Here is a 24,566-nt window from a genome sequence, read left to right as displayed (position 1 = left end):
TTTATATATGAGCAGTAGGCTATTATGTTACACTCGTCACCAGCGAGTGACATACGTCACATTTGAGCGGTCCCAAAGATTCACCTGAGCCAGTCTCAGCGCGCGCTGCTCATGCGCGGTATCGCGGCCATAGAGATCGCGGCACACACTCAAGCGCATGCGTAGTGTGTCCTCTGGCTGTAATACACTGCATCTTGGAGCGTCGCTGCAGCGCTGGGCGCGCAGAATGTCGGTGATACCGACACACACTTACCTACCCTCGGATACACGCACCTGCCGCAACAGAAAAAAAACTACTACATCTTTTCTTTTGATTGTACAGGGTAAGTTCTTTAACGCAGTTTAATGTACATGTTTAGATAAATACATTTCGTTTTGCTTTATACTCTTTTGTTGCTGAATGGTTTGTTTCTTCTACCGATGTCCTGTAGACTATGCGTATGCAATTCATTCATAGACCGAGTGAACGGGTTTATTCCGAAAATCATAATTGTAATATCATCCTCGTTATTCTCGCATAGAGGTTGGCTACAGGCAAATATTCCTGCTTTATTATGACACAACAGTAAAGGTTATTGTAATCATCTAATTGTATGTATCTATATATATAAATATATATATATATATATATATATATATATATATATATATATATATATATATATATATATATATATATATATATATATATATATAGCCTATATATATATATATATATATATATATATATATATATATATATATATATATATATATATATATATATATATATATATATATATATATATATATATATATATTGTGTCATAAAGTAGGAATATTTGCCTAATATGTGCGACCATGCGAGATCACGAGGAGAATATTAAAGTTATGCTTATGCTATAAATGTTACGAGTAGTGACTGACAGCTGTATTCGTTTATTGATTCTGCAATTTCGTCCGTCATTCTCTCAGTCTCCCCTTTGGGTATAATCGATCCATCCTGTGTTTCCGTCTCATTAACACTCAGGTTTTATTCTGTAGCCTTTCGTGTGATCGCTGTCACGCCATAGGACGCATCACCAAAGATCACAGTATTTCTGGTGTAACCTCGCTGATCCAATGAGTCAGTCAGCTCTTCTGTAATCTGAACATGTTGTTCAGACTTTAATAAGAAAAGTATACCACGGTTCCTGCTCAAAAGCCTTCAGTGCCTCTTTTATTTAACCCTTTTGTGCCTGGAACATGGTCTGTAAACATTACATCATCTGAAATCTGTCATAGTCACAGTACAAACGTGTAGGCTAATAACAGGAGAACTGTAAGTACAAATGTATACATTTGAAGATTTTTTGCTGCTTATCAGCTTTTCTTATGCCCCGCAGAGACCCTTGGGGCTGTTACTAGTGCTTTTGTGCTGCTGTGTCACAGATTGTGATGTGCTTTATTGTAATCCTCTGAAGCCAGCTTCCTTAGTGACCCATCCCATTTCTCATGGTGAGATGAATTGGAGACAATCCATTCAGGAGTTCTGGAACAAAGCTTAGGGAAAAGTTTTCCCTCAGGGTGAGGTCAACGGGGGAGGGTGGTTGTCTGTTGTCACATTACCACGGTAACACACCCTAAAAGTAGTGGAACTCCATTGGTGCAAACCCACCCCCCCCCCCACCCCACCCAAAGTACTGGCTTGACTGATTACCGTGGTAACACGTGATTGCGAATTTGTGGATTGTTTTGGGTTCTTACAGTGTAGCTATTGTAGTACTTCTTAAACGTAATTTATTTTAATTAGTTACCAAGTTGTATTTTATTTCAGCTTAATTTAAATTCACAAAAAATATTTGTATTAGTTTTAGTTAACAACAAAAATGCCGTCATGGCAGTTCCAGTTGTTGTTTGACTTAATCTGTCGCAACACTTCTAATGGTCTCTAAAGGGACTAAATTCAGCGGTAAGCCTAGCTCTTTCATTTGCACACGTAAACATCAGGTGTTTGGACTTCAGCTTCCCCTCCCTCCTTCTGTCACCATGGCCACCAAAGTGCATCCTGTCGTCCCACTGGCTGATTCACTTCCTTGTATAAAATGGCTAGAAAAACATTAGAAATGTAGTATTTCCTATTTATTTCTGTTGCTCTATATTAAATAACTAAATATATGTAATTATGCTGCATATCAAGATGTATTAGGATTGTTTTGGTGTTCTCAGAGGTTTGATTTACACCAGTGTGCTCTCTTTGTATGCACATGATGAGCCCATTTATATTGCGGTCATTTCACTGTCTTCTATTACTAGCTATTCCTATGGGGAATAAATCATTTAGTGGAGTTTGTAGTGGCTGTGGGAGACAGAAAATCTTGTCTGTTTGTGGTCAAAGGGCAAGTCAGACCAAGTGTGTGACTGTAATATGAGCATGCATGTGCTTTGCTAGTCCTCTCTAGTAATCAAATTGGGTCCATTTTAGCACGTGTGTGTATGTATGTGAGAGATTACAAACTAAACACTCATTCAGTTCACATTAGAGTGAAGCAGGTGAAGAATTAGTATAAATGGCCACCAGTCAATATGCAGCATCAGTGATTGACAGTGAGGACCATGTAGTGCAGACTCAGTCAGTGCACTTTTAAAGTCCTTGTCCCATGCAGACAGGATGATCTTCATGGCTCAAAAAAAAAAGAACCTGTATGCACATTCTGGGTTTCCAAGAAACGTAAAGAACACATTAAAATGTCCTTCTCATATCGCATTTGTTCTGACGGATGCTTTGGATTCATGCAGTGTGTGATGTACAGAAATTGTTGTACTTTATTAATTCGATCGTTCTGGAACTTTGCTTCATTGAGCTCTAGCATTCCTTTGTCTACTAAAGAGTTCTTAAAGCTCTTTAATTTCCCTGAGTTCTGTCTGATTATGTTCTGTGTACTTGTTAGGTGGTCTTTGTTGCTGCTTTATTTGCCTTCTCTAATGGCCCTTTGCGATCAATTGAGATCACTATAGGCTTTGAGAAGAAAGCTTTCTCATGCTGGATGCCTACCACCTCCCAGCAGCACTGCTTGAGTTAAAATATCAGTTTTTACATTTGTGCAATTATCCCCCGTTTTCTCAGACAAGGCTTAAACTAGTCCCAGACTAAAATGCATGTTTGAGCTGTTTTTACTGAAAGCAACTTGCACTGACATATCTTAAAATATGTTACCGCCATTGTTTGTCTCAAGATGCACACCAGTAATGTTTTCTTTTTCTAAGGCACATTTATAAAAGCTACTTAAATGTCCTAATTGAACTAAGGTTTAATCCTGGCTTATTCTATACCCTGTCTGTGAAACCAGGCCCTTATGTATTTATAATATTATTACCCAGATGGCTGGATGTCCTGTTTTAAGGGATTTTATTTATGTGTTTATTTTCTCCTGAACTTCTATTGAATGTGTTTCATATCTGATTCCCTCTTCATTTTATCTCCTCTCTTCATTCTCATATCTTCCTCTCAATCTGTATTTGGGTCAAGCCTCACCCCACCCCCCCAGCTGTGGTTAAATATGATAAGCAGAAGATTCATTATAGCCACCAGCGGAGAAATCACGGTGTTATTACGCTAAGAAAAAAAAACATTTAATTTGTTACATTGAGCATTGTTATTTCACCTATCCTGTAAAGAATTCGATCAAGAGAGGTTTATGATCAAAGAAACACTGCATACACTACATCTTGAGCTCAAAATTGTATATTATGGTGCTACCAGTGTTTATGTGGTTCTGAACAGTATGCTTATTACCAGAACAAACCCAGGTGAAAAATGCATTATAGTATATTTGTATTGTACTAAAAACATACTCAAGTACATTTTTAATGCATTTATAGTACATATTTTTCACTTGGGAAATCACAACCAATTTACAATTGTGTACTGAATAGTTGCATTGTTACGTAGTTTTTAAAAAATGCTTACACACTAAAAGTGGTACTTGAGGCCCACTCATTGAAAGCATTCACTCCATACTATATACCTAATCTTCAGACCAAGTCTGCAAAACTGCAAGCACATTATATGCTTTACACTCAGTTTGCAAAAATTGTAAAACAAACGCTAAACACAGTTTTCGACATTAGACCCATCATTTAAAACAGCTCTTGTTTCATTAAGAAAACACTGCCATTTTAACGCCACAATCATTTCCAGAATACCTACACGCAATGATCATGTGTGAAAACACTTATACTAAATTGATCAGTTAGAAATCAAAACTCAATGTTTTCAGAAAGAAATACATTTTTGACCCTTGCATTTCTGTTTATTTTGTAAATATATACTGAATATGCATACAAGTCACTTTTATTTCTGTTTATGTTTCAAAGCAGCTTCCCAATAGTAACACATTCAAATTCTGCTGTAAAGCAGCTCTAAAAGGGCCAATAGTCATTCAGTGTCGATCCAGTTCAGTTCAATAACTGTAAAGATTATCAATTGTACATACATACTGTATATACAGTGTATTTGTGCAAATACCTGTACATGTGTGCATATATAGTGCACATTTTGTCATACGTTTAGTTCTGCATGTATATGGCTAATAATCAACAAGTGTTTGCTCTTGCAATAGATGTGTGATGTTTTGCATGTTGTGTGCGTGTTTTGTGGTTTTGTGTGTAGAGTTTAGAGAAAAGGAGCCATGGTTTGAGGAGTGTTGTGTAAGCAATTTTAAAAAACTGTGAGTGTGTGTGTGTGTGTGGTCCTGGTAATCACCTACGTTATGGGGACAAAATGGATGACAATACCAGAAATCATTGACCTTGTGGGGACATTTTTTGGTCCCCATGAGGAAAACAGCTTATAAATCTGTGATGGGTAGGTTTAGGATTAGGGTATTTTTCACAGATCTGTCCCACATTGTGAAAATTAGCATCAGCTATAAACTCTATATGCTGCGCATCAGTTACAGGATTTGTATTGTAACTATGTTTGACTGGATTGTCCCTGTTAAATAAATAAATAACGCAGGAGGATGAGTAAATATCTGAGCACAGACCAACACCTCGCATATAAAATAAGGCTGATTCTGTAGTGACCTCATAAAAAGAATTAGCCTAAAAAAGTCGTATCAGTGCTCAACAATAAGGAGATTTTGAACTAGATGTTTTTCATGTGACAGAAATACTGATGAAAAAAATTTATAGAATTTAAATTCAAATATAAAATATTTCTGTTTTTCATCAAATCTTGTTACTTTACAAAATATTACTACGTTTTTAATTTACAATAGTTAAGCAGCTAGAAAAGTACATTAAAGCTATATTTATTTATTTTTAAATCTGGGGGAGAAAAAGAAGTAAAAAAAACATGAACTTGACTTATAGATGCTTTCAAAATATCTGCCAGTTATAACATTAAGGGTGTGTTCACTTGTGGCATGTTTGGTTCGGTTAAAATGAACCCTGGTGCGATTGTTCTGTTAGTGCGGTTCATTTGAATAAGCGTGAACGCTGCCATCTGAACCCTGATGCGCACCAAACAAGCGAACCGAGACCCCTGAAAAGATGGCTCTCGGTCTGCTTCCAAACAAACTCTGTTGCGGTTCGGATGAAATATGAACGCAACATGGACCAAAGACATGTAAACAAATCAAAATGCGATGTCACAAGATGCAACCCTAAAAAGGACAGAATGCTTGAGTATCCCTGGTTTATCTCATCGTAGTCACAATGTTGTCCATTACAGTTTAGAACAGGTGTCAGAACCACGTCTCCTTGCAGCAGATCTTTATTTGTGTATGCAACAGAGAAATTCCTTGTGCTATTTTGACTCTTTTACACATTTTATAAGCTCTTCATGAGTTCTCAACTGGTAGAAATACCATCACATGTACGCACGTATAAAAAGTGCATTTAGCCAGCACACAGCATTGGATATTCGGTAAGTTCCACCGAAAAATGTACATCCTAAAAGCGATTTTTGTTGTTGTTTTGTATCTTTTGCTTCGTTGGTAAAAATTACAGGGTGAACGCTATGCAAATGAGGACTAAACGTATCATTATCTTTTCTGGTCCAGACCAAAAGAACCAAGAACCAAGAACTACAAGTGTAAACATATTCTAAGTTGGTGGTATTTTTATTAGCAAAATTTGCAACAACAATATTCAATTTAAAAACAGTTTAATAGTATAGATAAATGTGGCCCCAGCTGCTGACTGGTACAGTAGTTTAATGACCCCTCATATTTTACACATACATGAAATTGCATATTTTACACTATTATAAAATCCTTTGTGATTATAACAACCTGAAGATGTGCAGGAAAGTAAAGAGAGAGCTTGAAGCAAGGTGTGACAGCTGGTAAAATAGATGATAAAAGCAGCCACACATTCACTGTAATATTTCCTCAATAAAATAAAGATGGTCTTTCTGGATATTTCCTACCCTAAATCTTAGAAAACTGCTGTATGCATTTTAGAATTAGTGAGTTGTCATTTTCACAACACAAGATTCGCACCTGCTGGATCACCTGCTGATGATCACATGGTCTGGCTGCTAAAGATGACGATTACCCTTTAATTAGCCTTTCTAAATCATCAGCTTTCAACAGCTTTAAACCATCATCATCAACCAACACAAAGCAGGGTGATTTTTAAGGACCCTGTGGGTGCTTGGACTTTGATATATGGCAGATTTACCGAGATACACTTGCACAAGCACCATTAAGACATTAATTCTTGAATCTCCTTAAGTATTTCTTAATCTCTGTGTGTTTCCTCAAAGGTTCTTTGTTTTTGGTGCTGTTCATTGCTCCCAAATATTCCACTGGAGGTATTAGATAATCTGTGTATGGGTTGTTGCCTCTGGCCTCATTACCCAGACACACTGGAAATCAATCTATGACCAGAGCGATTCAAACTGCGGTATCAATTGAATCAGGTAACAGGGTAAGACTTTGTCTGAAGAGTTGTGATAGGGTAGAAGATGTACCATTTGTCTGTGTTTGTGCGTAGACAGACCCAAGGGCAAGAATGTCTACTGTTATGTTATCTGAAAATGAATATGAATGCACTTTTGTGCGTCTGCTTCCTCTGAGGGTCTTCTGAAGGATCACAGCCACTAACTACCCTTCAGTATCACAATACTTCACTGAAAAAAAAAAAATTGGTCTTAAAATGTTGACAATAATACACTGATCAGGCATAACATTATGATCTATTATTGTGTTGGTCCCCCTTTTGCTACCAAAACAGCCCTGACCCGTCAAGGCATGGACTCCACTAGACCCCTGAAGGTGTGCTGTGGTATCTGGCACTAAGATTTTAGCAGCAGATCCTTTAAGTCCTGTAAGTTGCGAGTTGGGGCCTCCATGGATCGGACTTGATTGATTAGCATATCCCACAGATGCTCTATTGGATTGAGATCTGGGTTGATTTAGAGGTCAAGTCCTCACCTCAAACTCGTTGTTGTGCTCCTCAAACCATTCCTGAACCATTTTTGCTTTGTGGCAGGGCACATTATCCTGCTGAAAGAGGCCACAGCCACCAGGGAATACCGTTTCCATGAAAGGCTGTACATGGTCTGCAACAATGCTTAGTTAGCTGGTACGTGTCAAAGTAACATCCACATAGATGCCAGGACCGAAGGTTTCCCAGCAGAACATTGCCCAAAGCATCACACTGCCTCTGCCGGCTTGCCTTCTTCCCATAGTGCATCCTGGTGCCATGTGTTCCCCAGGTAAGAAACACACACACCCGGCCATCCATGTGATGTAAAAGAAAACGTGGACCACTTTTGATAGATACTGACCACTGCAGACCGGGAACACCCCACAAGAGCTGCAGTTTTGGAGATGCTCTGACCCAGTCGTCTAGCCATCACAATTTGGCCCTTGTCAAACTCACTCAAATCCTTACGCTTGCCCATTTTTCCTGCTTCTAAAACATCAATTTTGAGGACAAAATGTTCACTTGCTGCCTAATATATCCCACCCACTAACAGGTGCCGTGATGAAGAGATAATCATTGTTATTCACTTCACCTGTCAGTGGTCATAATTTTATGCCTGGTCGGTGTATATATACACTTTAGGTCAAACCAGGGGCCCTTAACATCAGCCGAACCCCTTAGATGTAAACTATTTACTTTAAATTTCCACTGAGACTTAAATTTAAATAACACATTCACATGTTCACAGTTCTTTGTTGTTGATAATAATATAATTATACACAATAATTAGTTGTTGTAGTAATAGTGCTAGTAGTAGTGGCCGTAGTAGTATGTTTTAACTCAAAGTATATTGTAAGAATGAATACATAAATATATTACTATTGTAAATTCCAATTGTACTGTAAAATAATATGAATATTTGATAATTATAATAATTTCACTCTGAAACATGCAGTGCATCACACTAAGTACATTATTTAGATGTTACATTAAAAAAATCATTATTTAATATTATTAGATTTTCATCAACTCACAAACTCTCGTTTGGGAAAACCTGGGTTAAATCTTAAACACATACCTCAGGTCTTTAGTGACCCAGGACATCATTCACTCCTCATTTATTTTTCAAAATTAGACATCTACCTTCATAGTATTCCAATCCATTTATTATAAACTATACAACAAGAAAAAATGATAAAAGAATGCCTTTTTTCCCATTCGTCATTTTTTTTTCTGCACAACAATAATTGAATCTTTGATGACTGAATAAGTGCAATTCACCTTTATTCCACAAGGTGGCAATGTCTGATAAACAATGATGAAGTGACACTTCACTCATAGTTACCGCAGGCAGAAAACAAAAGAATAGGAAGTATCATCAGCAAAACTTGAAATGGCTCAGTGATTTACTGCAGAGCAAGTACTGAACGCAATCAGATATTAGTATCACTGTCACTTGATGATGGATCTGGTAAAGAAGCTGTCAGTGGTCAAAATATTGAAGATGTTGAAAATGCATTTTTAGAATATGTTTTAGATCACAAATATGAGGCAGATGCTGAATGTTCTGGGAAATGAGCTCTGACGAAAACAGTAATGATGGTATAAAACATCTGCTCAAACTGAACCATTCCAAGCTCCTAAAGGTAACAAAATATGCTTTATTGTATTCTTCTAATATCAGGAGAGTTTTATATTATCACAACAGGTAGAGATCCATCCGTGTTAGATATCCAGGTTGCTAAAGTAAGTACTCAAATATGTACAATTGGCGGAACATTCATGAATTTAAGGGTTAAACCAACTAAACTAAATGTAAGGGGTTGATCAGGCAGAGATTGCTCCTTAAGATGTTTACTGTGTTGAACAGAGCCTTTGAACCAGAATAGAATGAGTTTTCTTCTTGGCAAATTTGGTATTCAAATCAAGTTCAAATTTAAGCATTTAACCTCCATTACGTTTATTAAATGATTTTGTGCCGCCATCATTTCTAAACTAAGACTAATCACTAACAAACAAACAATGAGATGTGTTAGGAGATTTTCTCAAAAGGAGGTCAGATCAGATTAATTTGCTAGACAGCCAAGCATGTGAACAGATGTCTAATGGTCTCGGTACAGTGTGTTTGTTTATTAACACTGTCCCATTTTTTCTAAATGTGCTCAAATATCCATGTCTGGAGCAATCAGATTTGTGATGAGGTAGTTTTTAAATCATAGTCCAGGAGTCCAGCTCCCAGTTCTGATTAGAAAGAGGCTTAGACGGAAAAACAGCCTCTTTTTTATCAGTAAAAGTACTGAAGTATTCTGCTGTCTAAATCTGTGATGGATCATGGCAGGCTGCATGCTTTATGTATAAAAATAAATAAATAAATACAGAACAAGGACATGCTTCGTTGTTTAAATATGCTTAAATACATTTTATTTGTGGCATAATGTGGGAAATCATACCACTCCAAAATGAGGTAAAAATTCAGGATTGGCAGCAGGCACAACAACATTAAATGATGTCACATATGTTTATGTTGTGTGAGAGAGAAAAACGTGAATCAAAGTACAGTACAAAACTTTCACGCATCAGAAAGTACAAAAATACATTGAAAAAGTAATCCAAATGAATCTAGCAGTGTCCTGAAGAGACACTATTGCTTTATATGAACAGATTTATTTAGACTTTTGTTCATATATAAACACTGATCAGTGAACACAGAGGTCATCAAATGATATATGAAAGCTCAACCCTGCTTGCTTGATGCGCGACAACAGTGACGTTTGTTGAGATTTGAGATGCCATGCTTTAGGCTTTACCATTTGGATTTAAAACATAGAATCTCAACTCTCAAATTAAATCTGTTCATGTAAAGCGATCTTGTCTCTTCAGGACACCGCTAGATTCATTTGGATTACTTTTTTAATGTCTTTTTGTATTTTTTGATGTATGAAAGTTTTGGTTGTTTTGACATTCAATGCATGAACATACAAAAATACCATAATTCCTGTTCAAGATTAATGATAGTAATATAACAGATTTTGATGACATATTTTGTGTGTGTGGGGGGGGGGGGGGGGGGGGGGGGATGGTGCTGCACATTGGTGGTGGTTGAGGAGATTCCCCCCTTCCATGTAAAGTGCTTTGAGTGCCTAGAAAAGCGCTATGTAAATGTAACAAATAATAATAATAATTATTATTATTATTATTATTATAGTGTCAGATTTAACTTAAAATGATTGTTACTTTAATGTGCCCTCAAATGGGTTTTCAAATTATAAATGTGATGTTTGTAAATGTGATGGTTATAATCGTTAACAGATTTGCTGCTGTGTATCTGGGTGCGTTGCTGTACACTGTCGCTGACATTGCAGCAAAGACACCACTGAGGTGAGGAAGAATGTGTTACAGAGTGTTAACCCTGTACTCTCTTCCCTAGCCAACATAGTACATGTTCATTTAGGATCTGGACACACATATATATCTATATTTGGTAACACTTTAGTTTAGGGTTCAATTCTCACTATTAACTAGTTGCTTATTAGCATGCATATTACTAGGATATTGGTTGTTTATTAGTACTTTAAAGCAAATATTAATGCCTTATTCTGCATCCTTTAATCCTATCTCATAGCTAAACTTAACTACCTTACTATTAATAAGCAGTAATTAGAGGTTTATTAAGATAAATGTTGTAGTTAATAGTTAGTTAATAGTTAGAATTGGTTCCTAATCTAAAGTGTGTCCATATTTGAATTGTATATTAAACAGCTGTAGATACTAAAATAAAGTGAGATGTTAGAACATCATACAGCATAACCCTTCTGAAGAAGATGCCTTAAAAGGAAAAACACACCCACTTTTACACATTAATTAATTATACATAGTAGCTGGTGCCTAACTCAGCTGAACCAGCATGGAAACAGAGTCTTCCTGTGACGTCAATTGTCTTTTAATAAATAAAAACCTAGAGGATCGAATGAGACCCTGTTAACAGGTTGCAGTATGATGAGCTCTGGTTTACAGCTCTTGGTGTCTTATTATCTGTTTCTAGAACATCTTTCACCACAGCTGTGCAAACCAATAACAACTGACCTTTTTGGGGTTCAGTTGCATCAACGTTGTTATATTAACATCTTCTGACTTTTGTCTTACACACCTCAGCATTAAAGTTGGTGTGAAATGGAAGTTGCTGAAGTCCTTTCAATAGGGAAATTGTTACGTATATCCGAGTGAAACGGCTTCTTGAACAAGAAAAAATGTAGGGCAGAACTTGATTTTGTACATCAGGAATTAATTTTAAACAGGAATTAAAAAAACAGGTTGTCCCAGTTTTCAGAGGGATATCAGATTGTGTACATGTTTTTATTGTACTTACCCTGTAGTTACACGAAACAAGAGGGGAACAAACCACTTTAATTTACAGCCCACAGATTCATACTTACCCTGTAACTACACAAAACAAGAGGGGTACAAACACCACTATTAATTTACAGCCCGCAGATTCATACTTACCCTGTAACCAGTCCTTCAAGAAAAAAATGCAGATTTTTTTTGTGATTTTTGCGGGCAAAAATCCTTGATTTTGCGGCACGTTTTCTTAAAAAATGCGATGGAATATGCGGGATATTTATGCAATTTTATGAGATGAAATTGTGGAAACTTGCAAAAACTGTGGTTTGATGAAAAAGAGAAAAAACAAGTGATTCCCCCAACACCCTGTTCTCACTAGGCTACTACCTTAATCTAAAGAGTCATTTCTTATTACTTCCTATGATAAGCAAGCATACTACACCACAGAAAGTGCTTGGAATATTTAAGTTCTCATCTTGTTTTATTTCAGACCTTAATAAACACATGGCTCAAACTTAAAAAACATTGATGAGTCAAACAAGTTCTGTAGCTTTACAAAAGGAATATGCTACAACTTGAATATGAATGTAAAAATTAATAAATAAAATATATATACAAAAATGTGTGCTTCCTGTTTTACAGAGGTAGCCATACAAAACAGACACCTGTTAAAATAAGTGCTTCCTATGCACAAAGTGCAATCTCTTACTGTAACGTTAATTTACATACTACAAATATAGCCTACTTACAACTGTAAGGTTTTTGAGTATGATTTAACCCACTGGTAAAAAAAGCGCAATCTTACAACTGTAAAGTTGTATCAACTCCTGAATGTCATGTAACACACCGGGAACTGCTTTGCGCTGTCTTTTGCACTTATTTTTGTTGGCAAAAGAGAATGATTTGCGTGCTTCATCATGGTTTCATCGCGGGGTTTGCAGCTTTTCAATTGTGTTCACGCTGCATAATTACGTCACTTCATAACATTCCCATGGCAATAAGGGGAAATGGCTGCTCTTGTGTGAAGTAAATGCAACATTTTTAAACTTTCTGCTAAGATATATGACTTTTTTGCAACAAAAATGCGGGGATTATGAAATCATGCAAGCCCCGCATTTTTTGCGTGCGGAAATCAGCAATGTATGTGGCGAAAGTGCACCGTATTTGAAAAAAATGCGACCCCCGCATAAATATGTGGACTTTAGCTAATTATGCATTGAATTATGCGATCACATAATTGCGTTTTTCTGGAGGGACTGTGTAACTACACAAAACAAGAGGGGAACAAACACCACTTTTAATTTACAGCCTGCAGATTCATACTTACCCTGTAACTACACGAAACAAGAGGGGTACAAACACCACTTTAATTTACAGCCCGCAGATTCATACTTACCCTGTAACTACACAAAACAAGAGGGGAACAAACACCACTTTAATTTACAGCCCGCAGATTCATACTTACCCTGTAACTACACAAAACAAGAGGGGTACAAACACCACTTTAATTTACAGCCTGCAGATTCATACTTACCCTGTAACTACACGAAACAAGAGGGGTACAAACACCACTTTAATTTACAGCCCGCAGATTCATACTTACCCTGTAACTACACGAAACAAGAGGGGTACAAACACCACTTTAATTTACAGCCCGCAGATTCATACTTACCCTGTAACTACACAAAACAAGAGGGGAACAAACACCACTTTTAATTTACAGCCCGCAGATTCATACTTACCCTGTAACTACACGAAACAAGAGGGGAACAAACACCACTTTAATTTACAGCCCGCAGATTCATACTTACCCTGTAACTACACAAAACAAGAGGGGAACAAACACCACTTTAATTTACAGCCCGCAGATTCATACTTACCCTGTAACTACACGAAACAAGAGAGGAACAAACACCACTTTAATTTACAGCCCACAGATTCATATTTACCCTGTAACTACATGGAATAACAAGCACCACTTACCCTGTAACTGGATAATTACCCCTTAATTAAAAAATCAGAGTGTCTATTCACACTAAGTGCAAATAACGTGCCTTGTTGGCAAGTGCTATTCGCACTAGCTCCACTAACAATACCTGGTTGGGCCAAACAAGATTTAAAAAAGCACTTGGATTTCAACATTGTCAGTGGCGAAATCAGTAAAGAGTATGGCTAATGGATCTTGATTTTGACGCGATTGAAATGGGTTCGAATCTGCCTTTTGCAGAGTTTTTTCTTATCTCTTTTCTCATCACAAATCACACCAGCAAAAAATGGATTTACTTTCAATAAAAATTACGAAAATATTCTAAAAGTGGAAATAAAGTGCCTAACGAAATGTTTAATAATAATAAAAGCATTTACTATTTACACATATTGCAAAGAACTGCTACTTTTATATGGTGTAAATAGAATATATCAACTTGGTATGCTATTTCACTTAGTAAATAGCATCTACAGCTATTTGCACTTAGTGTAAATATCATCTGCTAAGAAAATATGTTATTTTCACTTAGTGTAAATAGAATCTAGTTGCTATTAACACTTGGTGCAAATAGCCGCTGCCTTAAAAAAATACTTACAGTAATAATTTGTGAATTTTCCTGATAGTTACCCCTTTATTCACCAAATATTATATATTGTTCCTTTATACCTACACATACTTACTTTATAGTTACACTATAATTACCGAAAGTTACCCTGTAAATTCTCTTTACTTACGCAGTACTTTCCGGGCTGTAATCTAAAGCGTTACCCAGATTCCCGATAAGACTGTTCAGTCTGACTCAAAAGTGCTGTGGCCTCTCCCAGCAGACGGCAGTATGTCACTCCTGACAGTAGGACGAAAGACAAAAATCAATGCCATTTACTATGTTCACTCGATGTCTGTGATACAGAGACACCTGCATGACAAGACCTGAGCCATACGATCGTCTTGATACTATAATGTGCTGATCAATGTTAGCTGCCTAACAAGGCTCTTGTAAATTAAATATATCAAAATAATAGAAAATAAGCCATATCTTTTGTTTTCTTCTTCTTTGGTTGCATATCTTTGCAAATATCTGTGTGAAATACCTGCTTTTTTTGGATTGGTTGTTGCCTGGTCTCCTTGGCAACCGTCTTTGAAGGCTGTTTGATGTCAGCTGTTTTGCATATTCAAATAACAGATGTGGCACAAGTGAATCACCAGTATGAAAACTATTGTAATTATGCCATTCACTATTTAATGGCTAAACATTTACCAATATTTATTATATAAAATATTATACAAATTGATAGTGCAGCTCCTTTAAAATGTAAAATGAGAGAACAATGTTTAGATAATTTATACCTTGAGCAACGTTGTTGTACAGTGTTCGTAATGATTTTTCACACATTGTACTTAATTTTTTTTTTAAGGTGCATTCAGTAGTTCTTTAGCTAGATAACTCTATCATCTCTTCTATCACTCTTTTTTTTTAGTAAAATACACTGATAATACAAGTGAGTTTTAGAGAGCAGTTCACGTAATTATTAATTCCTATACCTGTCCAACAAAAAAGAAGCAACTTGAGTGTTTATTACTGTTTATGACCCGAACCATACACTTAAAGGGTTAGTTCACCCAAAAATGACATTTCTTCCATTAATGACTCACCCCAATGTTGTTCCACACCCGTAAGACCTCCGTTCATCCTCGGAACACAGTTTAAGATATTTTAGATTTAGTCCGAGGGCTTTCAGTCCTTTGAATGTAAGTGTATGCACACTTTGCTGTCCACGTCCAGAAAGGTAATGAAAACATCATCAAAGTAGTCCATATGTGACATCATTTGGTTAGTTAGACTCTTTTGAAGCATCGACAATACATTTTGGTCCAAAAATAACAAAAACTAAGACTTCATTAAGCATTGTCTTCTTTCCGGTGCAATAGCAGATACCAGATAACACGTCACAGCGTCTTACGTCAGCAGTGTCACTGTGGCGTCGTGAACGCGGATTCAAACTAAACCGGAGGAGAAGACAATGCTTAATAAAGTCTTAGTTTTTGTTATTTTTGGACCAAAATGTATTGTCATTAATGGAAGAAATTTCATTTTTGGGTGAACTAACCCTTTAAAACACGTGCTATAGAAATATTATTAGTACAGTCTTCATTTCATGTAAGTGTCCATTCATGTGACGCTTATTTCTTAATGTGTACAACTTTTTAGATTAGCACCAAACTACTGTAAGCCACATGTTATGTAACTACAATATAATTAATGTTATGTAAAGGTAATTGTGAGTTCTGCCAAATTATTTTGCCACGAGACGTACAAATCCCTTGAAAGTGCCTTGTGTGCGTTTTCATTAGTGAAGATTTGATTCATCTGTCAAGATCATTTTTACAAATATCAGGCTGGCCCCAGTGCCTTAAGCCGAACAATAGCATTTGGCATTTTCCTACTGGGGCCTTTCCTTGAGTGTACAGCCACATCTCTTTTGATGTCTGTTACTTTCTCATTTCCTCTGTTTTTTGGTTCCAAGTTCATTCGCTTGACTGCACCTCAGTAATTTTGATTTTGTATATGTGTGTGTGTGTGTGTGTGTGTGTGTTTTGTCCTTCCTGCAGCTCCAAGGGTTTGACCTCTGACCACACCACAGTGGGCGAAAGCTTGGACGTAACAGCTTGGCATTATGGGACTAGGTAGAAAAAGTGAAGACAAAATATATGAGAATGTCAAGACATTGGCCTAAGAAGATTGCGAAACACCATCATCCCTCATTATTGTCAGAGCCATGAGTCAGTCGACAGTTTTGTAAAAAAGGATCAGTTCTAAATTTGTTGCACTAATTTCTAATTAAGGATGAACGCTGCACATATTCTGCTTGAAGAAAAACTCCTTATTTACACGGCTGTTAGTTGTATTAGCGACTATGAATGAGAGAGACCTTGGGACTCCAACAGACACCACCTAGAATCAAACAAGGAGGCTGTCCCGATTTGTTTGGTGTTTTATAAAAGGGTCTTGTGGAAACGGGGTGAAAATTCCCCTCACAGCCTGCCCCTCTGGGACTGGTGTCATTGCTAATGTAATGCTTGTCATGGCCAGTGTGACTGCTGCGGAGGAGTCGGCAAGCGACTGTACTACACCAATAGTAAATCCACTGCCATTTGAACCTTCTACAAATGACCATAGCCATGGACATGACAGCACTTCCTGCCCTCCAGCAGTACCTCCACCACCGCCTCCACCTCCTCCACCACCACCCCAGGCACCAGGCCATCAACATGCTTCACGTAAGAAACGACGGGTACGGAGCTTCTTTTGGAAAACCATTCCAGAGGAGAAGGTTCGGGGTAAACCTAATATTTGGACTCTAGCAGTGAGACAGCAGCAGTATCAGATTGACGTAAGGACAGTGGAGGAGCTGTTCGGCCAGCAGGAGGAAGTTCGAACCCAGACAAGCAGTGGACAGCCTCGTCTTGGGAGATCCAGAGGTTCTTTTAAAGAGAGCAAGGATGAGGTAAGGCAACCTGAGTAGAACTGAATCATTGCTTGGAATATCTGCAGTTAAAACTTGTTAGACAGTGTCATTTATCTTGTCTCTCTCTACACAATATGCAAATGTTTTGCGCTCCAATGCAGCAGTAGTGAGACTTCCTATTTCAATTAAATTTATTTTTAAATGTGAATGAATGGCATGCCTTGTGTTAAGATTGCCCAAGATTGAATTTTAGCAAATACTGCCAGATATTAGAGATGCTTTAATATGGATATAATTGCTAAATACTAATTAAGTAACCTATACATTATCCAATAGTACATATACATACACTGTGCAGTGTAAAAAAAAACATATATTGTAATTTATGGTCAAAAAAAAAAAAAAGTGCTAATGTTAATATACCAAATTACTACAATCGTTTTTTTACCTGTACTGTCAACGCCCTTAAAAAAACAGGTGGTAAAAACAAAACCAAATGAATCAATGTTCATCACAAGTAGTTTTTGCACAAGCTGGTGTAAATACTATAGAAGGTGCACACAGTCATACACACAAATACTAAACACCATCATGGTAACACACGACACCTAAATAATGCAATAAACATTAATTTAACAACATTACAATGGCAGAAAACTATCTTCTCCCACAATCATGTAGCAAATGTTGGCCTACAATGAAAATCATACACATATATGGCCAACTTTCTTTTATAAAAGTATAATGATAAATACTTTCACAAATAAATAGTAAATAAGCATGCCATGGATTAAAAAAAACGTACAAACTTTAAGTAAACATTTGATGTTATTTGTGTTTAACAATAAAAATGACTACTAGACATAATTTGGGCCCCATGATCATTTGGCTATAATTTATTGGCTTAATTTTTATTTTACCTACACTGCAACAAAAAAAAATCAGGTCTCTAATTTTTTTTTTTTTTGGAAAATCTAAATTTTTTAGTTGGCCAAATTGAATTTCTGTGAATTAAATTGCTTCAATTCACAGAAATTCAATTTGGCCAACTGAAAAATTTTGATGTGATCGGTCACTAGAAAATTTTCAATTGGAGACCTGAATTTTTTTTACAGTGTATGATCCGATACCGATATCATCTCTACCAGATACCCGGGTTTGAGATTCTTCTTTCATTTTCACTGCCCTCTAAAGAGCTTCAGCTATAGTTTTTTTTTCATCTATTTGTGGTATTTGGAAGTCAGAGTAATTGATCCAGTTATTCTGTGGAAAGAATTCTAGGAAAAATTTACATCTCTGAACTATTTGCATTGTTCAGTGGTGTAAAGTACATCTACTACATCTACTAGGCCTGCTAGAGTAACTTTATTAAGTTACTTTACCGGATGTGTGGTCCTAGCACACATACATTTTTGTAAGTTTGCACAGACACTGAAATATAATTATATATTTTACAATATCTGAATTGACAACATGTAAAACATAAAAAAATTATCTACTGTATAAATAACTTTTAGGTTCATACTATAATATAAATTTTAGTGTATTTAATCCATAAGATTACTATGTTCAAGTTACATCACATTTTTAATGCTTTGGCATTATAACAGTTTATATCACTATTGTGTTTTTGATATTGTTAAGAAGTGTTTAGGTTTATGGGTGGGTTAGGGGCTTAAAAATATAAAATAGTAAAATGCTATAATATAAAAGTAGTAATAGGAAAAGTAATACTTGTTAATGTTTTAAATAAATCCAAATTGTCCTTTTCAGTTTATATTCATGTAAACATTTTGTACAAATACCTACAAAAAAACGGATTATTTTATATGATGTTTATATGTTTGTGTGTTAAATTTGTTAATAATTTCCTATCATGTAGGAAGCTGGGGATTTTCTTACTGATAAGACATTTTATTACATGTGTGCAACTCAATTTTCCACCTCGACAAAAAACAAACATGTCGCTATCCAAAGCATATGCTCCCGTGAGCTTGTCGTTTTGTGTCTAAGCGACCAGCTGTGTTTTTGTGTTGTTTTGTGTGGTTGCTGCTGGTCTTGGTAGCTTTGTAATTATCCACTAAGGCACCAAGTGTACCTGTGCAGATCTAATGAAGCTTTTTTTATTGTCTGTCTGAGGTGCCGTGGACCATGCGTGTGGCCTCGTTTGTAATTTCAGACACTGTCCTGCTAGGCCTTTGTCACAAATTGCATGTATCACACACATGGGTCATGTAAATGTGTGTGCTAGAGAGAGTGACAGATTGTGTGTCTGTATAGTTGCCACTAAAATGGCTGTGTCATGTTAGTTAGTTAGTTAGTTAATGATCTCATGGGCCAAAATGAGTCATCATGCTACTGAGGCTTTCCTGGTGCTGATGTTGTGTTAATGAAAATAACAAGTATAGCATTGTGTTAAGACTTTCAGTCATTTTCAAAACACAAATTAAGATATTTGTAATCAAACCTGAGAGATTTCTGCCCCTCCTCTTAGGGTTTATTAAAAATATCTTCATTATGTTTCAAAGATAGACGAAAGTCTTAAGGGCTTGAAATGACACGAGGGTGAATAAATGATGGCAGAATTTTCATTTTGGGGTGAACTAACCCTTTAAGATTCATACAAATAAATATTAATAACATGTCTAGAAACTGGAAAGAGATTAATTCCTGTTTTGCTTAGTTGGATTGATGTTAAGCTATTTTTTAAAGCACTTTATATTAATCTAAGAAACTGCCTGTCTTTCTCATATCATAAAAACCTATTTAAGGGGAACCAGTGGCAGTCCAGGTATGGCACACTTAAAAACACAACTTCTATAAAATGTAAGACATATGTCTAGTGGTTTTCATTTAGTGTGCCCTTGATATTAACTGTCTGCTTCTTTCTAATTAAAATTTGGAACCAAATGAACACTGTTTTACTATAAATAATAATAATAATAATGTTGAATCTTATCGACATATATTTCTTTTAAAAGTTGTTAACTTTCATGTTTCATTCAAGTCTGGTTTATTTGCTCTCAAGGCTTTCATTTTGGCAATATAGTTTAAAGGGATAGGTCACCCAAAAAGGATTCAATTTAGCCCATGAATTAGCCCAAGATTTACTCACCCTCAAGTCATCCTAGGTGTATATGACATTCCTCTTTCAGACGAATAGAATTGTCTTAAATAGTTATATAAAAAAAATGTCCTGGCTCTTCCAAGCTTTATAATGGCAGGGAAAGGGAAGTTGTTTTGAAGTCCATACAAGTGGGGGTTAATAAAGGCCTTCTGAAGCAAAGTGATGCATTTGTGTAAGTAAAATATCCATATTTAAAACTTTATAAAATAAAAAAACTAGCTTCCAGCGGACCGCTGTACACATCGATTTACGGCGAAAGAGTAAACCCTTGACCATTGAACCCTTGGTGCATGCGTATTCACGAATGCGGAAGCGCAGAGATAGCAAAACAAAACATCGGTCATGAATTAGAAGTCTAAAACGAGAATTTTTCAACAGAAATGCCGGAGGATTTCAATATAAGAGAAGAGGGGCTTGAGTTTGTTGCCCAGCCCTATCCGCGAGAGGTGTCAAAGCTTGCAATGCTCCTATACATCGCGTCGGGATACTCTTTTGCCGTTATTTTAGTTTATAAAGTTTTAAATATGGATATTTTTCTTACAAAAACGCATTGCTTCACTTCAGAAGGCCTTTATTAACCCCCGGGAGCCGTGTGGAGAACTTTTATGATGGATACATGCACTTTTATGGACTTTAAAACAGAACTACCCTTTCACTGCCATTATAAAGCTTGGAAGAGCCAGGACATTTTTTAATATAACTCCGATTGTATTCGTCTGAAAGAAGAATCATATACAAGAGTCATATACACCTAGGATGACTTGAGGGTGAGTAAATCATGGGATAATTTTCATTCTTGGGTGAACTATCCCTTTAAATTTAAATAATAGTTTCAATTTTGATATGCCCCACCTCATCTAAATCTGTAGAAATGCTGTCACACCCTCTTCATTTTCAGTTCCCCAGTGTCTCATTCTGTTTGACTGGACTGATTACATTTTTACATGTAAAATTCTGCCACTAGCAAATAGTTTTTTTTAGTTAACATTAGTTAATGCATTAGTTAACATGAACCAACCATGAACAACACCTCTGTTCAGCATTAGTTAATCTTTGTTAACGTTAGTTCATAAAAAATACAGCTGTTCATGCACTGTAAAAAAATTAAGGCCTCTCCAATTCAAAATTTTCTAGTGAGCGATCACATCTAAATTTTTCAATTGGCCAAATTGAATTTCTGTGAATTGAATTTTATCCATTGTGGCAACAGTCTGTTAACATGGGCTCAATTAGAAATAATATGTTGAGCCAATGGAAAAATTTAATTTACCAACACTGTAAAAAATGTCAGGCCTCTCCAATTTAAAATTTTCTAGTGACCGATCACATCTAAATTTTTCAATTTGGCCAACTAAAAAATGTAGATGTGATCGGTCACTAGAAAATTTAAAATTGGAGAAATGTTTTACAGTGAAACTGTGAGGTTGGTCCAATTAAATATTTTAAATTGTAGTAACAATTGTTTATTTCTCACTGTCCCAAAAGACAAAAATGACTAAAAACATAAATATATTAATCAAAATAGAACACAGACAACAGGGTTGACATTTTATCACATTACTTTATTTACAAGTCAATTCCAACACAGGATATTTGGTGAAAATACATTATTTTCAATAAGGAAAAACTCTGAATACATTCAAGAAGTCTTCTGCATTAACAGGATGTCTTGGTGAAGAAAACGCGGCACTGCAAGCTAAAAACCTGCAAATAAAAATAAAAACTAACATTAATGACAAAGCTCACCTGCATCACATCTGGCAAGAGACAGAACAGAAGTTACTTCATAATGAGGATGAGACGAATGAATACACATAAGAAAATCACGAGCTTGACGTGTTTGATATTAAAAGGCATTAACTCAAGCCCTGAAAGAGGCCGACGCCAAACGCACCGTATAACAGGCGCATGCCGCACATATCACACAAATGACTTAATTTACTTATTACCTATTATTTTATACATATAAGACATGAGGAAAATAAAACTATTGGCTATCATTAGATAATGATGTGGTAAACGAGAACACACTCATGAAACCAATGAATGCATGAACTCGTGTGATTAGGCCTATACAAAATGTCTTTTAAACTTCATACCTGGTCATAAAGCAAAACTCTGGAGAATAATGTCAGTGCTCAAAACTCACCAACGTCTTGTGACGGTGAATATCTATATTCTCTTGGAAATGTTTGTTTCGGTCTTCAGTTCAGCAACGGCTGGTTTGGCTCTGCAGCGCGCTCGCGCTCCCGCGCTCCGCATTTGAAATCTCCGCATGAACGGTTTTGCGCATGCGTATACAGTTTTTCGGACGTAGGACTTGTTCGTCCAACATGGATTTTTCACTTCGACTTCATAGATTGACTGAGCACAATTAAATATGTTCGGTGAATATACAATTTTAATTTTGAGTGAAGACCTTAAGCTATGATTAGTACAATGCAATTTTTTGCATGGGGATAATTATTTGGAAGTCATTTATTGGGCCAATATGTAATGATCAATTTTCACAATTTTTCCCCCCCAAATTTTTTTACAGTGTGGTTTGTTCATGTTAGTTCACAGTCCATTAACTAATGTTAACAAGATTTTAATAATGCATTAGTAAATTAACAATTAAAAATTAACATTAACAAAGATAAATAAATGCTTTATAAGTGCAGTTCATTTTTAGTTCATGTTAACTAATGTAGTTAACTAATGAACCTTATTGTAAAATGTTACCTTTTAACCTAATCTTGCACCATCAAAAATACTAGTTCTATTTATTTCAAAGTTGCATTCAAATTAACTTGCCACAGCAATCTCAAGGCCCAACATTTGAATGGGAACAATCCTTCTGGTCAGAACACACACAGCCTGTCCTTTGTGTATCTTTCCATCCGTTTTAATTAACCTCTCTATTCCTCTGTTCTCCCAGATCAGCATCTTGGACTCCAAGAGAGGAATGAATGTTGGAATTTTCCTCAAACAGTTTAAGAAGTAAGTTGCTAAGCGTCATCATGTGTAAACCTTTTATGCGTGTGCTCCAGCACAGAAATAGGATCTGGTGGTCAAGGGAAACCCGATGCTCTTGTGTGAAGATCAATAGCTTTCAGGTTCTGATTGATACTTGAGAGTTCACATGAGGATGCTGTATACATTCACTGTGAAAAGTACAGATAAAGAAAGACACAAGGTATGTTGTCGTTACTCAACGGACAACTAGACCAGAATAAAAGCATACAACAAGATAAGTTTACGTCAGACCTGTTGCAAGGTGAAATGGGCAATGGAAGGTGGATGTGTCCTGTGTAAACAGGGTTTTTGTTTATTTTTAAACAGGTATTTCAACATCCTCAAAGACTATAAATGATTATGAAAAAGACAATGTTTTCATGCGTAATCAGATTATATTGTATTTATGTTTGTCTGTGATGTTTGTGTGTATTCTGTGTATGTGAGTGGTCATGGACAGTAGGGCTGATCAGACACTGTGAGTCAAGTCACTCATGCAGGAGACAAGGTTACAATTAGTCCCAGACTTCCAGCATACATTTTTCATGTAAAGATGAATGCATTAAAAAAAGAAGCAATGTAATGATCATGTTTGCGCAAAGTTTTCACACATTTTTTTTTATTTAATATTCATATTTGACTGGGGATGGATATATAGATATACAGATAGATATATAGAGAGACAGACAGACACTTGTATGTAATTCAGAATTAGTGTGATTTCTGTTACATGCCCCTAACCTTACATTATGCTCAATTAAAATAAGGACATAGTAATTAGACACCTAATATGGAGTGGCACCCAAAATACCTGCACTGTATAAATATATTCATAACTCACAATGTCACTTGATAAAGGTTTGTATTTCCATCTTTCTGTAAAGCATACAATGACAAGGGTCCGACAAGGGTTCATCTCATCTACTGAGCTGATCAGACACAGCCAAAAATTGATTTGTCTGTTTTGTACTGTTTTTCTCCCTCAGGCCCAGTCATGAAATAGTAGAAGACATCCGTCTGGGCAACATTAAGCAGTATGGAACTGAACCGCTGAAAGAACTGCTCAAACTACTACCAGAAGCAGAAGAGGTGAGAACTCTGGCTATATTCACACTGTCAGTTTTTGGAATCAACAACCGCATTTACTTACAGGTGCGAGTCTTGAAATGTCCTGGTCACACAGCAACGTACAGTAGCACCTTGAATACTGTCTGTATGAACGTGTGATGGGAGTCAAGCCTGTATTCTC

The 24,566-nt window shown here is 36.2% G+C and overlaps 1 protein-coding gene across 1 annotated transcript in view; it reads left to right on the top strand.

Moving 5' to 3' along the window:
- Positions 1 to 221: 221 nt before the first annotated feature.
- fhdc1 (FH2 domain containing 1) overlaps positions 222 to 24,566 on the top strand; it is a 37,011-nt gene continuing 12,666 nt past the window's right edge. Inside the window, exons 1-4 of the mRNA XM_079811758.1 lie at positions 222 to 323; positions 16,337 to 17,232; positions 23,241 to 23,302; positions 24,304 to 24,406. Coding sequence (XP_079667884.1) covers positions 16,801 to 17,232; positions 23,241 to 23,302; positions 24,304 to 24,406 — 597 coding nt within the window. The 5' untranslated portion in view covers positions 222 to 323; positions 16,337 to 16,800. The remainder of the gene's footprint in view (positions 324 to 16,336; positions 17,233 to 23,240; positions 23,303 to 24,303; positions 24,407 to 24,566) is intronic.

The sequence above is a fragment of the Gobio gobio genome, assembly GCF_949357685.1.
Source record: "Gobio gobio genome assembly, chromosome: 3".
Classification (NCBI taxonomy): Eukaryota; Metazoa; Chordata; class Actinopteri; order Cypriniformes; family Gobionidae; genus Gobio; species Gobio gobio.
Note: the sequence above shows the minus strand (reverse complement) of the source record. Positions and strands in the feature narration are given on the sequence as shown.